This window comes from Barbus barbus (assembly GCF_936440315.1).
Source record: "Barbus barbus genome assembly, chromosome: 3".
Classification (NCBI taxonomy): Eukaryota; Metazoa; Chordata; class Actinopteri; order Cypriniformes; family Cyprinidae; genus Barbus; species Barbus barbus.
In genome coordinates, this window is record NC_136731.1 from 38,474,480 (window position 1) to 38,489,401 (window position 14,922).

The window sequence follows — 14,922 nt, forward strand, 5'->3', positions numbered from 1 at the left end:
ACTGGAGTGAAATATTCAAATTTAAATTTAGTTAATTAAAAAAAAAAGTGTTTTAAGCAATATGCAGTTTGATGGGATATTTAAGGTGGCAAGCGTTGTTAAAAGTGAATGTAAATATGATTAGAAATAAGTCTTCCACCAATATATATATATATATATACATATATATTCCCCTCAGTGGCTGATGGATAGATACCTAGAATTTACCCATATGCTGACTCTCTAACACATTTATACACTACTAAACAGCTCTCCCCCTATCAGTATGGTTTTTTAATAGTTGTATATGCGTTCCCTCTTGACTTGGATATTGCTTGAGAAAAACTTTGAAGCATGTATGGCCCTTATGCATGTATTCAGACAAACAGGTGGATGCTATTTCTGACCAAGCCTACTTCTGTGCCACCAAAATTACGAAATAGCCGTTAGGTGACACTGTAGTGCATTCCTTCAATGTATACAGATCATGCAAGAATATAATTAATGAATAAGAAGGGTTGACCACAAAGTGTCTTATGAGTTGCCTTTTGCAACCTGTTTTATTTCCATAATATTCTGAGTGAGTAGTACGGTGGCCAAGAGAGCTTAACGGGCTGCAACTTCAGAAAACACATGCAAATAGAAAAAGCACCAGCAAATCAAGAAAACATCTTTATCAGTTTGACAGCAGGTGGTGTAAATGCTCACAACACAACTAAATAAAGAATTGAGCCACTGTAGGAAATGGGATATTCAGTAAGAAAATGTAGTGCAATTTTATCCATCAGATACTGATTGCTGATGTTTATTATGAGTAAAACAGAAAATATATTTGTATTATCATGTTTCTTTGCATCAGACAATTCATTACCTTTCCTTCTGTAGAAAACGTGGCAAACTCTGTATGTAGCATAAGCCAATTCTAAGCAGATCTATCATGTGATTTCTGTTTGATCATTTCCTGTAAAGCAAAGCCATTGCAGGCAATATCCACTTGATATCGAGTTCTCCCAGGAAGTGCTGCTATTGTTATGACTCTGCTGTTTGCCCTGAAGCATCTGGGAAAAGAATCTGAGATTTATATGCTTTGAAATATCCATACAAACAAGTCTGAGTTGACATAACAAAAGAATCATTTATTACAATTCAAAACTGCAGAGCACTGCCACCGCATAACAAAATATACAATGATGTAACTGAAGAAACAAGAAATGAAGCAACACCAATAAGAGGAATATGACAAAAGATTTGAATTTAGCCGACGACACTTGCAGCTACTTCCAATCACATCATATAACTGTCAAAGGAGCAAGTACATCAAGTCAGCGGAGGCAATTACAGCCTGAATAAAGCACATTTCACATGCAGATGCAGGCAACAGCTTTTGTCCACTTCCTTCCGTGGTCTCTCACAATAAGCATATGAATAAGGTAATACATCTAAATTAGAAATTTGGCTGTGGGTAACATGACCAGATGTGCCACTCTGTATGTTCATGTTCATTTTAGATGAATAATGTATACTGAATAACTGCCTAGTCTTGAGTTTTGTGTATCACTTTGATCTACTTGTGCCTCTGGTGCTGGGAATTCAAGGACTAATGGGTTCAGCGCTAACAGAGATAAGCTGCTGTGCCTTTGGGCTCTAATATCAGGCTCAGGGAATGTTACAGACACTCAAACATGCTGATGAAGACTGTACTGAAGAGTGGAAGACAAGAGTGAATAACAAATTGCCAAGTAAAGATAGGAAAATAAGATAAGGTTATTCATGGATTTTTAAGATCTCACACTTCACAAAAACCAAACTCAGATAAAACACCTTGTATATTTAATACATTGTTTCAGCTCATTGGGATCTTTGAAGGATGTTGGTAGGACAGTTGTGATGTTTGTTGGAGGAAAGTGCAGCTGAGACTGACAGTGTCTTGTTGGTCGGAATTCGGCGCCCCCTAGCTGGGAGACAGGGCAGGACTTGGCTCTGTGCTGATGTTGACCAAATACTCACTGGACTTGAGACTTGCCAGTGACTTACAGCTGGGTAGAGAAGCCAAAGAACCACATAAACCGAGCATAGATGGAGTGTTGTCTTTAGCTGAAGAGGAGAGGAGAGGAGAGGAGAGGAGAGGAGAGGAGAGGAGAGGAGAGGAGAGGAGAGGAGAGGAGAGGAGAGGAGAGGAGAGGAGAGGAGAGGAGAGGAGAGGAGAGGAGAGAAGAGAAGAGAAGAGAAGAGGAACATTAATTAGTAATCAGTATTCAGACATGATTGTATTGTGTGTTAATCTGTCTGTTTTTACCTGCTGACCAAGCTGTGTCTCCATTCTGATTGCCGTCTTCCTTCTGAGAGTCAGAGTTCAAACTCACATCAACTGAGAGGTCCAAACTGTGAAAACTTCTCCTAAACCCAAACACATCATTTTATGACTAGACTGAGTGGTGCTTTCCGGTGGGTCTTCAAATTTAGAGTCAGTGCTTACCGACGGAACAGCTTTACATTTCCTTGTTTCTTGGCGGCTTGTGCAGTTGTCCATTGGTTAATGAGTGGAATACACAGTCCTTTTACCAAATGAGAGGACTCACAAGGAATGATGCCAGTGCTGCACAAAATACCAGAATAAAGCCATTAGAGGCTTCCTTAGCAAAAAAGTAATACATTTATTTCATCCTAAGTATAGTTCAAATCTATTGACATATTTACTAACATATCGCTCGAGACTTACTGATATAAAAATTATAATTCAACTTTATTCAGCGTACTACTTGTGCACGACGCACATTTCTTAATATTAAGCATAAAATGTGTTTTAATATCACTATTGATGAGGACTATACAATCTTTGAGTAATATCCGTCTTTAAATGCAAGATATTTAAAGTATACCTGAAGTATACTTGCAATAGTTCCACTTTAGCACAATCAAATACTTCAGTGTATCTTTAGTTGGACCTCAGCACTTTAAATACAAAATTAGTTGTTCCAATTCCAAAGCAGACTCTAAGCATACTAGTCTAAATGCAGGGTATTTTATTAGATGTATTAGTAGTATACTTAGCATGCAATAAATGTATTTCAATTACATTTTAGCATATTTATTTTTCACTAGGACTCTAGTTGACACAAATGCAGAGTATGTGATAGTGTGTGTGTGCATACAGTTGTGCTTGTAGCTCCAGTATAATGGCCTCCAGTTCTTTCTTCTCCTGTTGATTCTGGACCTGTAGTTCCTCTAGTTTAGCATCAAGCCGCTTGTTCTCGGTTTCTACATTTTTCAGCTGGGATTCCCTCAAGCGGACCAATTCCTCTAAATAACCCTAAAATTACAGGGATTTATGGATTAGTATTTGAATGCACATTTTCTGCTTTAATCAGCTGTGTTTTAGAACATAGTAGCTGGTTTCTGTCTGATCCAAATTGGTCATCAGTTGCTTGCTAGAGCATCTTGGACCAGCAAGCAACCAGCTACCAAGTTAAGATGGATTTTTCAGTAGTGAACATGGTCAACAAAATCACCCAGTGACTGGAAGTCAAAAGCTCCCAATACCTTTTGGGCATAGACGATCTTGAATCTTTGCTCCATCTTTCGGCATTTGTTGCTCCAGGTCTCTTCGTCTGTGACCAAAGGAATGTAAGGATGCTCAGCTACACTCTCATCACTGGCACTGCTGTCCACACTGCGGCGGTCTTCTTCATCGCTCAGGTAGTCATAGCTGCAGAGGCAGTAATGATATTAAAAGGCTACTATAAGGTTTAGGATTTGTGTTTTGTCAGCAAATGAAAACCTACCTCTGGGTGAACTTCAGGTAAGGTGTGTAGTCGATCACTGCAGGTGTCTTTCCATCCAATACTTCTCCTTTTAGACAGAAACTAATGGCGGCAAAAAAAAGACAAACAGTCAGTATCATATCACACTATTCTAATTAGTGCCACTAGTGGCAAAGAAATTACATTCCTGAAAAAACACATTCATGCTTAAGTAAGTGTAATTTGTGAGTTGTGAGCATGAATGCAATGTTTTTACCTGAAGTCAATGGCACTGAGTCCAATTAGCATCCCCGTCAGAACGGTAGCCTCCTCCCTTAGCATTATGGCACCATCATCATAAAATCTCCTGCAACGCAAATATAGATTTACAAATCTATTAAATTACTTTGAAATTATAAAGACAGCTGTCAAACTCATTGGAAAGAGAGCAGAGTTATAACCTGGTTGTCCGAGTGAATCTTAACGCAGTGGCTACATATTCAGACAAACGCTTCTCCATCAAAGCTACACGAATCCATGCTCGTCCCTGTTAGACAACGAGAGAGTAAACAGTTATAAATAAAGCTTTGCTAGTGAAGCAGGATGGAATAAATCAGCACACCAGCATCCCATTGTGGGGACCAGCATCCAAAATAAAACACATGCTATGCTAATCATCTCAGGAGGGTAAAGATAGAGTGCTTGAAGATATCTTGCCTTTGCTCGTGAAGTGCTAATGTTCTCAATGCTCTCAATGCTACTGATGCAGTTGTTGTGGACTTTACTGCAGGCCAGACGGATATAGTCCCAGAAACTCATCTGTCCATCTGAACTGAACCAACCACCTGGACCTGATAATATAAAAATCCCCACAGATTATTACGAGTACCAACACACATTGGGAATTGACCCTTCGCAAGCCCTGCATGTTCTCACGCCACACATCATGCTCTCACACAGTGAAAAATACATCGCGGAGCAAAGAGGAAACTGACAACACACTGACAAACAAGACGGAGCAGGTTATTTCTGGTAGGAAACAAATTTCGTCATTTTTGAAAGAAATTTTATGTGTCATGACAGATCACTGTAGCGCCTCAGCTCAAGCGGCACATGAACTGATCATCTTTTCATATTTACTAGTTAAATCATGGAATAAACATGAATGAATATCAGAAGGTATTTTATTTCAACCACGGAAAGACGTCAATACACACCATTTTTCAAGTTTAAGTCCACCGAAGTTAATCTATATTCTCCTGTCTAATTTGTTAGTCGGACAAAATGGTGGATTCTGCGTTATGATTAGTCAGATCGCCTGTTAATTGATAGGGAAAAGTTGTTTAATTATATACCTTTGAAACGATGACTGAGGATGTGCTCCAAAATTGCCGCAAAGTTGATGAACTCCTCCGATGAGTCATCAATAGGCTCTGCAGTGTACTTTTCCAACAACGTCTTCACAGAGAACCTGAGAAAGAAAGAGAGAGTAACAGAGAGGCAATATATAGTAAATGTAGGTATCTAGATATGCTACATAACATATCTGATTTGGAAAGTCCAAATTCATCAGAAAAACAAAACCATGCAGTGATTAAATACCACACTTTGCTAACAGTATGATTTGCATCTTACAGACAGACAAACGCTAGCATCGGTGCAGGCCCTGCTCAACGCTGCCATTCTGGCTGATGTAAAGACAGGCGTTTTTCAGGAGCGGCGCCACAGCGGACTGCTGAGGTCAATCCCAATTGTCTTGTGTGCTAGACAATGCCCTTTTGATGCCATATTCACGTTACCACTCCTGCCATCACAATTGGAGTCCTTGTGCCCCTGCCAACAGCTCTATGCTACTTGTTGGCGTGGAGACCTTTGTCCTCGCCTGGGTTCCATTCCATCCTCTGCGCCTGTTGTTGTTTTTTTAAAAGCAACAGTATAGTGAGCGAATCTCCCTTGTATCCTAACACGCTCACTTTCCCCACCCACCCACTTGCTGAATTGGTGGTGTGATCTATTTAGGGCTGTCCCGATACCATGTACAGTTTTCTCCCAGAACAGTCAAACCTGCAAGGCGCTGGTATGCTAGGACTCTAGCCCACTCAAAGGGTAGAGAAAACAGAGAGAGAACTGAGAGTCCGAAAACCTGACGACCTACATGCCTTCATGGGGAACACCAGTATTACGGAAGGGAAGACTGCCCTGTCTGTGGGCGGCTCTTCAATAGCCCGGGGCAAGACTTCCATCACCATGGGCAAGTCTTCAATCACCCGTGGGGTCACCACTACCTCTATGGGCGAATCTACTATAACCAGAGGCAAGACCACCATCTCCCTGGGCAGAGCGAACTTCAGCCGAGGCAAAACTACAACCTCCTTCCGCAAGGCCCTCATGCCCAAACGCCGGACCAAGTAGATGGAAAGGGGATCCACAAACGCTGAAACAAAGACCAAGACTTCAAAAGCAAGAAAGAGCACCGAGAAGGACGAGACAACTGATACACAGCAAGAGGACGACTCAAAAGCCAAGGCTTTTCTTTTACTGAGAAAGACCTGCTTTACAAAAGGGAAACTCAAACTCATGAAAAGCAAGAAGGCCATCTCATGGGGGAAGACGGTTCTTTCGAGGAGCAAGACCAAACTGAGGAAGGGAGAGACTGCGTTTGTGGTGGGTACAACTACAATCACTCACGGAGAGACTACTAGTTCTTTGAGCAAGGCCACTTTAAGTAAAGGGGAGAAGTCTGTCACTGTAGTTAAGACTTCCCTCAAAAGAGGCAAAGAGACGCAATGGAATCTCTACTGGGATTTTCATCTGTGACTTAAAGACAAATGTAACTACAAACAGTATATGTACAGTATACGTGTATGTGTGTCCACAAAGATTAACTTTGTAGAGCGTTTAAGCAGGTTGGATGTATTGTAAGATGCAAGTGTTTGCCAGCTTGCTCTAGAATCGCACACAAATGCATTCTAGATGCAAAATGAAGTGTAAGTGTATCTAAAATTGGCTTGGAACTGAGCATGAAGTCTTTGTCACTGAAAGAGAATACAGTTGATTTTAAGATAACAATATGTCTGAGAGAACATGTTCAGAGATTAGACACCAATCTAGTTTTAATGAAGAGAACATGCATGCATGTGTGAGGGTGGGCACTGCCACAAAAGGGCTGTTATTGTTGTTCACATGCAGAAGAGTGTCGAAGTTGAATAATGATCCTGAATCCAGATCTGAGTTTCTGTTTCGCAAGTGGAATTGTATCATTTGAGTGGACTAACCAAGTCATAGTAAAAGGTTTTAACTTCAACCATAGCCTGACAATTAAAATGTGCATCGTTCATTCTTTTACTTCTTAATCTTACATTAAATGTAGCATAAACCAACCAGTATAACAATGAATTAAATCAGAATTGTCAATAAATAGACCTTTGAAATGGTTAAAACATTGTTTAATGTGTCTATCTTTAAAATATTTCAGAGGGTTATTTTCATTATATTCATTTTTCATTATATTCATATAATTTTCATTATCCTTAAACTGGGCACACACTGCTTGTCAAAATATACAATGTGAACCAAATCAGATCTTAGGTAAAAGCCACAGTGCACTGTAATGTTTCTTTTATGTCAGACTGTGCAATCATAGCCAAGACTTTGGTCCCAGTCATTTCATCGACAGCTGGTAGAAGTGCTCAGACTTTGTCCGTTTTAGATTTATTAACAAGCTAAAATCTTACAGTATGAACCTGGCTTTACCTAGTAGCTTGCACAATAAGCAAGCATCTCAAGAACTGGCTATATAGGAAATGTTTTCATTTTCACAACTGGACAGAACAGAACAGAACACAATGCTTTGAAGATAACTAATTTGACTATCCATTTTGGAGGTCTGACATAACATAAACTCATGAAAGCAGACCACACCCTTGAGTCTCAGTAATCTGTGATTGTCCGTCAACACGATACCTTTCTCAGAAGCCATGTACAGTATAACATTGGATTGCAGTTCTAGGGAAGCACAATGCCACGGAACTGAGTGATGTCACCACCAATTGTGTCCCTCAACAATGTGTTCTTCAGTGCCTTGCTTTAGTGACGGGACAATGCAGTCTACTGTCCCCTCTGCCCCCAGATAGAACTAAGGCCTCCTACGGCAGCCTCTGTCCATTCACGGCACACAGGGGAGGTATGTGGCCTTGCGGAGCCCACGTTATACTACTCAACAGGGGCTTTATGCTGCATGGGGATTGCTCTCACCACGCTTAGCATTCTGGCCCCATCTCGTCACTAGCTGTTTGGACTGTCACACTCAGCCAGACACTGTCTGTGTGCGTTGGGATGCGTTGCTGCCAGGGCACGCCATGAGCCATCATCACCTCATCCTGTAGAATCAGGAGGGCAGAAGATTCCCAAGGGAGATTTGAGAAAATTTAACCCTGAACGTGCTCCAGGTCAGGTCATCTAGGCTGGGTGCTGGAGGAGACCTCCTGGAGCTTCTCCGCCGCCACCTTCGGTTCCGCCATGGGTAACACCAGTTTCACAGAGGGCAAGACGGCCCTCAACCTGGGGACCACATCGATCAAGAGAGACAAGACCAAGCTCATGATGGGAAACTCTTCTATCTCCCGCGGGAAGAGCACAACATCCCTGGGCTCTTCCACCATCACCAGTGGCAAGACGAAGATCTCCATGGGTGGTGCCTCCTTCAGCCGAGGCACCAAGACTACGTCCTTCCGAAAGGCTTTTATGCCCAAGAGGAAGACTCTTTAACAGGGAGTAAGGCCGAATCTTTGGGGAGGGTGCTGAGAGTGGGATGGGGGGACAGATTCACCAAGCTGGGAACAAATACAACATAGGCATGTATCACCAACTGCTGAGGAAACATCATCATCATCATCATCATCATCATCAGAGCGTACCTTCTGTGGAGATAAGTTATTGCATCTTGAATAATTTTTGCCATTCAAAACAAAAACTTTACCTTTTGGACCAAGTCACTTTTTTTGTTTACCTAAGATTTCTCTGGAATACATCCTGGATACAGGTTAGTAATTAATGAATCCAACTCCAAAGGATGATGGTTATGCCATGGACTTTTATTTGTAGCAGTAATAAAATTACTTATGTGTAACAATTTAAATGGTGCTAATTAACATATTTCATTATGTTACATCAATATTCCAAGGTTCTACAAGGATCACTGATCTTGCCAGCTTGGATTTCAGTTTAGTCAGCTGTAGTTGATGGATTGTGGCTGTTTCATTGGTTCATCATTTGACCAGAGCAAAATTTGTGCAACTGTAATGACAACCCAGTTAGATTCGGATACTTTAAACAACAAACATTCTTGAGTTTTGATTTTCTCTTTGATTCTACGAATAAACCAAGAGGTGGGCAATCCCACGCCCCAAGAACAATGCTAATCATTGCAGGAAGGATAACTCCCAACACCAGCCAACCAAATACCTTGATTGGACACTATGCCTGGTCACAAGAGCAGTGAAACACACAAGGATATGACAAAGTTTGACAACTCTACAATGAGTAAATGTAAATATTAAGATGTACAAGTCTCTGAGGGTCAGCAGGGTGAGGGCTAAAATGCTAATAGAGAAATGTGGCAGCAAAACTGTCTTGGTACGATTTGACACTGAAAAACAAACGTACAGCCACTTAACAAATGGCTTTTGTGTCCTTGGACTCGCCCACTTTGGTAACAGGCCAAAAAGCCAGACCCTTCTATGAAATATTACTTCTTAGCACTTGTTCTTGAGATTTTGTAAATTTTTTTCAAGGCACCTTTAAATAGATGCAATGAACAACCTCCCAGGTCTGGATTGTTCTCAGCATTTAAAGCCTACAGATTACTGATTATAACTCCAGATTGTTTTTGTACCTCCTTCTTTCTGGTTATGCTTTGGTTCTCTCTCCAATACCCTTTCCATCAATCATCCCTATTTCCCTGTTCTGGCCCTCCTCTCCCCAGCCTGACCAATCATCCTTTCACTCTCACAATCTCCCTCCCACTCTCTGTTTTGAACTTTTTAATATACTTCTTTCAACCCCTTCCCTCACCCTTTTTGTAGGCAGTACCAACATTGTCTGCTAATTCTGGTTAAGCTTTCCCACCCTTTCCATCCAATCAGCAAAAATCCCTGCAGAGAGACTGCAAATTGAAAATACTTTTTAAAAGTTCATATGAATTCAAATGATTGTGACATCTTACAGACAACAATATAAATTTCTTACTATAACTGGAGGATAGTTCAGTGGGTTAGGTATGTGCTGGGAAGCTAAGTAAGTGAAAATGATTGTGTATTTGTGCATTCAGCCTCAGAAGTTAAAGTTGATCATGGAAGAACCAGTCAGAGGTTGCTGAGCTGGTGCCAAGACATGTTTGGTAAAATAAATAAGATTTTGACATGTTCAAATCAGATGGTCAGAGAACTAGATCTTAAGGACGGAGATGAAAACACGGCAATTGATACCCAATTCCAAACCTTTTAAAAATGTCTGTATAACACTGATCCTCAGCACCTTTAAGTGAAATAGAGAACAGCTCATTTAATGTAGAACACATTATCAAGACAACGATGTCCTTTTTAAAAAAAAATGTCCCATAAGACATCAACTACAGTGACTTCTGTATACCATTTCAGATGAAAAGTCATTCACAAAACTAAAGCTGTTGGTTGTTCTATACAAAGACTGACAATGAATTCCAATGCTCATCCTTGCAGAGTCCTCACCTTTACACTACTAGCTTCAGCTGTCTGGAAAACTTTCTCAAGGAGATGAGATAAACTGGAAAGCCAAGACATGGGGACAGCAACAAGAGCCTTTCTTTGACCGCTGGAACTCTTATCTCTCAACTTTGACCTGGGAGGCAGTCACCATGCCCTACACTGCATCATGTCTTAAACTTGCCCTTTATCAATGATGATGTTACTGCCATTCACTATTACAGATCTCATGGTTCTTACAGTGCATTCGAGGTATCCCATTGGTAAAAACCACCCGACAAACACGTAAACGTATTTCGAGTGTCCTTACATTGAAACTGACATTTGTCTAGTCTGATTGTTAAAACCGAAACTGTGTGACTGTCTATAGTTATAGCATGTCAGTGATCCAGACTGTATGTGTAACCATTGAAAAAAGCAGCAGAAATGCAAGATCACTAATGTTTCGATCTTAGAGCAGAACAAACTCAGCTTTGAGATAAGTGGGTAGATTATGGGGAGTGAAAATAACCATGTTTCTGTTGGTCAGAACCCTTCTCCACAATGTCAACAGCTCTCAGTTCCAACAAAGATGCTTTAGAGAACTATATTGGTTAGATTTGCTCCTGATTTCCAGTTTTGATCAACTAATATGAAGACTACACTGCCCAGTGTGATTTAGGGGCCAAATTCAAACATGTCCCTGACCATTTCAACCTGAAGACTGAACAACAACTTTCATTAATGGGCATCTCACTGTGGACTGAAAGACTTGACAATGGGAGTGAGGGTTTGATGATTGAGAGTGAAGGAAATAAACGTAATGGTCTCCTGATCTCAATGTACCAGAGAAATACAGACACATGAGAGAAGCATGGGAGCTTTTAGCTGTGTCTCTCAGAGCACCAAGTAATCTGAGCTAATCACGATCCAATTAAGCAGTGTTTGAGATTTCTTTGCTAGCAGCCATTAATTAAGATTCAAATTTTTTTTCTTTTTTTGTCAAGTCCTTCGTCCTGTGTAACTTGTCGTTTAATGTTTAAAACAGCTCTGGCATGGCCATACGAGAGATGTGGGAAGTGGAGAAAGGCCCCTGCCCTTTTCAACAAAAGCGTCTTTGTGTTTATAATAATCTGTGAGGTCTGAAGTCCATTTTTGTAATTCTTTCTTGTTCATTTCTCTGCATAGCATAGCATGTGTTTCATGTGTTTAACAATTCCTACATTATGCCATCCAGATGGTAGAACCTTGGAAAGTTTGGTTCTAACCACGGTGCTGTATGTTTAATAAATATGTGCTGACATTAATGAAGAACTATTTTCATTTTGTTCTCCATATATAATCCATTTTTTTTTCTGGAGAATTAATATGAACCCTTATAGAACGCATATTCTTATTTACTACAGGCAAAGAGATGGGGATGATTATGTCACAACAGCTCACCACATCACAATAATCTCTTTGACTGCATTTCCATTATGACAAAACAATGGTGCCGCTGTCCCAACAGGAGTGACAGTGTTCTGTGTCCATTCAGCAACTGTACATGGCCTATGCCTGGGGCGCCCCCAAACATGAATTATTCAATACCCACTTAATGTGCTGTACCAACCAACCGGTAAAGTGCAGCTTTGGTGCAGTCCCACACAGCCCTGCAGAACAGAATGCAGCGATGGAATTCAGTGTGTGCCTCATACGCTTCAGACATGACTCACCAACGCACACTACACAGTGTGCTGGGACAAAATGTGCACGCAGCATTGCAAACGTACAAATAAGTGGCATTGGATTGAGACACTCAAATCTTTGAATGCAATGACCGGTGCACCATAACGTCAAGATCTTTATGATGTGGATCACCTGATAAGGAAGAAAACATACTCTCTTAAAAATAAAGGCTAAAGGGTGTTTTTGCAATGATGCCATAGAAGAACCATTTTTAGTTCCCAAAAGAACCTTAAATGAACCATTTTGAAGAACATTTGTGACCCTGGACCACAAAACCAGTCATAAGGTTCAATTTTGTGGAATTGAGATTTATACATCACCTGCAAGCTGATCAAATAAGCTTTTCATTGATGAATGGTTTGTTAGGATCGGACAATATTTGGCTGCGATACAACTATTGGAAAATCTCATATTGCTATTGCATAAATGCATATTGAAAAATAAGTTTTGATATATTTACAGTAGGAAATTTATCTTCATGGAATATGATTTTTACTTATTGATTTTTGGCATAAAAGAAAAATTGATAATTTTGACCCATACAATGTATTGTTGGTTATTGCTACAAATATACCCCAGCGACTTCAGACTGGTTTTGTGCTCCAGGGTCACATATTAAAAATATAAAGAACATTTTTTGACTACAAAGAACCTTTTCTGCATTTGAAAGGTTCTATGGACATTAAAGATTCTTCATGGAACTATCGATACCAATAAAAAAAACTTTATATTTAAGCTGTGTAACGGCTTTCAGTATCTGATTTGATGAAGCATCTGTAAACTCCTAATTACTGAGGTTCAGATGAGATTTATTTAGTAAACTGACTTATTCACTGGCATGCTGAATGAATGATGCAAATGAAACAAAGTTGACAATACATTCATTCTAGTGGGATTTGGCGATCAATAAAATAATACGGAAAATTAATGCTTACACAGTTTGTTAAAAACTCAATGAGATTTGCATTTGACATTTTAATTATTATTATTTACAGTAAATGCAAGGGAAATCAACATGATATCTATTTGGCTATTGGTTAACAACATCCAATAGCCTGTATGGACTAAGTGACATCAGGGGAAAAAAAGGTTATTTAAAAGATGAAGAGAAAATATTCCATGCACTGATGATGAATCATGCACAAAAGAACAGGAGCGTGCATTAAGAAGTAAATAGGGTCAAATTTTGATTTTTTATGTTGACTTTAACACATACATAGAGTTCAAATTAGTGCTAATGCATGATGTTTATTAGTGTTGTCTTTAAATTTTCATTTAAATTATTTGACCAAACCCATCCTTATTTAACAAAAAAAAAGCATTTTTGTAAAAGGCTGTGTCATATTGTAGTGCACAGCACGAAAATGGTTGGATGGATGTAATGACGTCATGGGTGCTGGTATGAAATAAGGGGCCGACGTCCTTAAAGGGCCTCATCTTCAAATATTATGCTTTTACGCAAAACAAAAAAAGTGAATAAAAAGATGCTATATCCTATGACATGTGTTCTAGTTAATAAAATATATAATTTAAAATGCAATTAAAAATATACCTGATGTTTTAATTACCTAGGCATTGGTATATTACAAGCTACTGAAAACACGCTTCTTGTCGTGGAAAGCGGTTCGCCGTGTGTCATGCAATAAAACTACCTGCAGACGGTGATGAGATTCTTGCGCTCCACACCGATGTTTCTAGAAGAGGATTTCTTCGGCGTTAGACCCATAGCCATTGCGGTCTGGAAACAGTCTGACTTCATTCGGCAGAGGCTGCATCGAGCCTCTAGTTTCCCGGCGCGGTTCAGACCCCTCCCTCCTTCCGCCGCGCTGCCGCTGTGTGTCCACTCCCGCTGGGCGACAGGGGCACAAAGAGACATCCTCTGAATGCTTGCGCTTTCACAAGGTGTCTCTCAAGACAACTCAAGTGCAATATAACCAGCAGGCATTCAGAGAAGGTCGGAACGCGCGCGCGCACACGCACACGACTTCAGATGCTGATGATAATAATAAACCTACTGAAATAATAACATCAACAGCGGTCAGGAATATGAATGTGGAGAAGTTCCTGCTGGTTATTTTAATGATTTAAAGAGTTAAAACGTTGTGCGGTGGTTCAAATTAATCATATTGATACAAATTAGTATCAGCTAAATCTTTATTTTCTTTGTCAAAACTAAAGCCTGTAACTAAACACTGTACCAACCAGTTTGCTATGGTTAAACACTATAGTCACACTTGCCAGAAAATGTACGAAATGTATGGCAAGACAGAATGTGTGGTATTTATATTCAATATATTTTTATTTGCAAGAAGGTGGGTTATCTTAGAATGAAAACTGTGGCAACCAAGGTTGGTCTCCTCGAACATTTTGAAGGAAAAGCACCTGAAATAAGCAAATATCCAAGTAATAATTTCTTAAGTCAGCAGTTCTGTGTAAAATAATGCACCACTGGCCTTAGAAATGATTCAGCTTTCAAGATTTCGATTTTATTAGATTATAAAGCAAGTGTAAAAATTGACCACGAGGGGACGCCGTTTACCATATTGTTCATACCTTCACGGGTCCAACAGATGCTCCTTCACGATCACAGAAAAGAGATTCAAGCCCTAAATTAACCATAAACCTAGATTTAGTTTTATCAGTCGAATACTTGAAGTGCACGACAGTATAAAAGCTTACGGGAAACTAATGGGCTGATGTATGAACAGAGAATTTAGGCTTGAAATGGTTAATTTAAATGATACTTATACATTATT

At 39.9% G+C, this 14,922-nt stretch overlaps 1 protein-coding gene across 1 annotated transcript; it reads right to left on the bottom strand.

Moving 5' to 3' along the window:
- Positions 1-1,096: 1,096 nt before the first annotated feature.
- LOC306850275 (RUN domain-containing protein 3A-like) lies at positions 1,097-14,175 on the bottom strand. The gene is made up of 11 exons (XM_079385819.1): positions 13,819-14,175; positions 5,075-5,190; positions 4,437-4,570; positions 4,181-4,266; positions 3,997-4,086; positions 3,762-3,842; positions 3,520-3,685; positions 3,132-3,289; positions 2,456-2,575; positions 2,276-2,376; positions 1,097-2,073 (listed from the first exon to the last, which is right to left on the bottom strand). Exons 1-11 carry the CDS (start codon positions 14,040-14,042, stop codon positions 1,931-1,933), a joined length of 1,419 nt encoding a protein of 472 aa, XP_079241945.1. The 5' UTR covers positions 14,043-14,175; the 3' UTR covers positions 1,097-1,930.
- Between the last annotated feature and the right edge of the window lie 747 nt (positions 14,176-14,922).

What these genes read in the sequence shown, in the direction of transcription:
- LOC306850275 (XM_079385819.1), bottom strand. Translation starts at nt 14,042, where the DNA reads ATGTCTCTTTGTGCCCCTGTCGCCCAGCGGGAGTGGACACACAGCGGC. An exon ending in CTGGAGCTACAAGCACAACT is followed by an intron (nt 2,576 to 3,131) that starts GTATGCACACAC and finishes TATTTTGTGCAG; the next exon opens with CACTGGCATCATTCCTTGTG. An exon ending in AGACACAGCTTGGTCAGCAG is followed by an intron (nt 2,074 to 2,275) that starts GTAAAAACAGAC and finishes TCTCCTCTTCAG; the next exon opens with CTAAAGACAACACTCCATCT.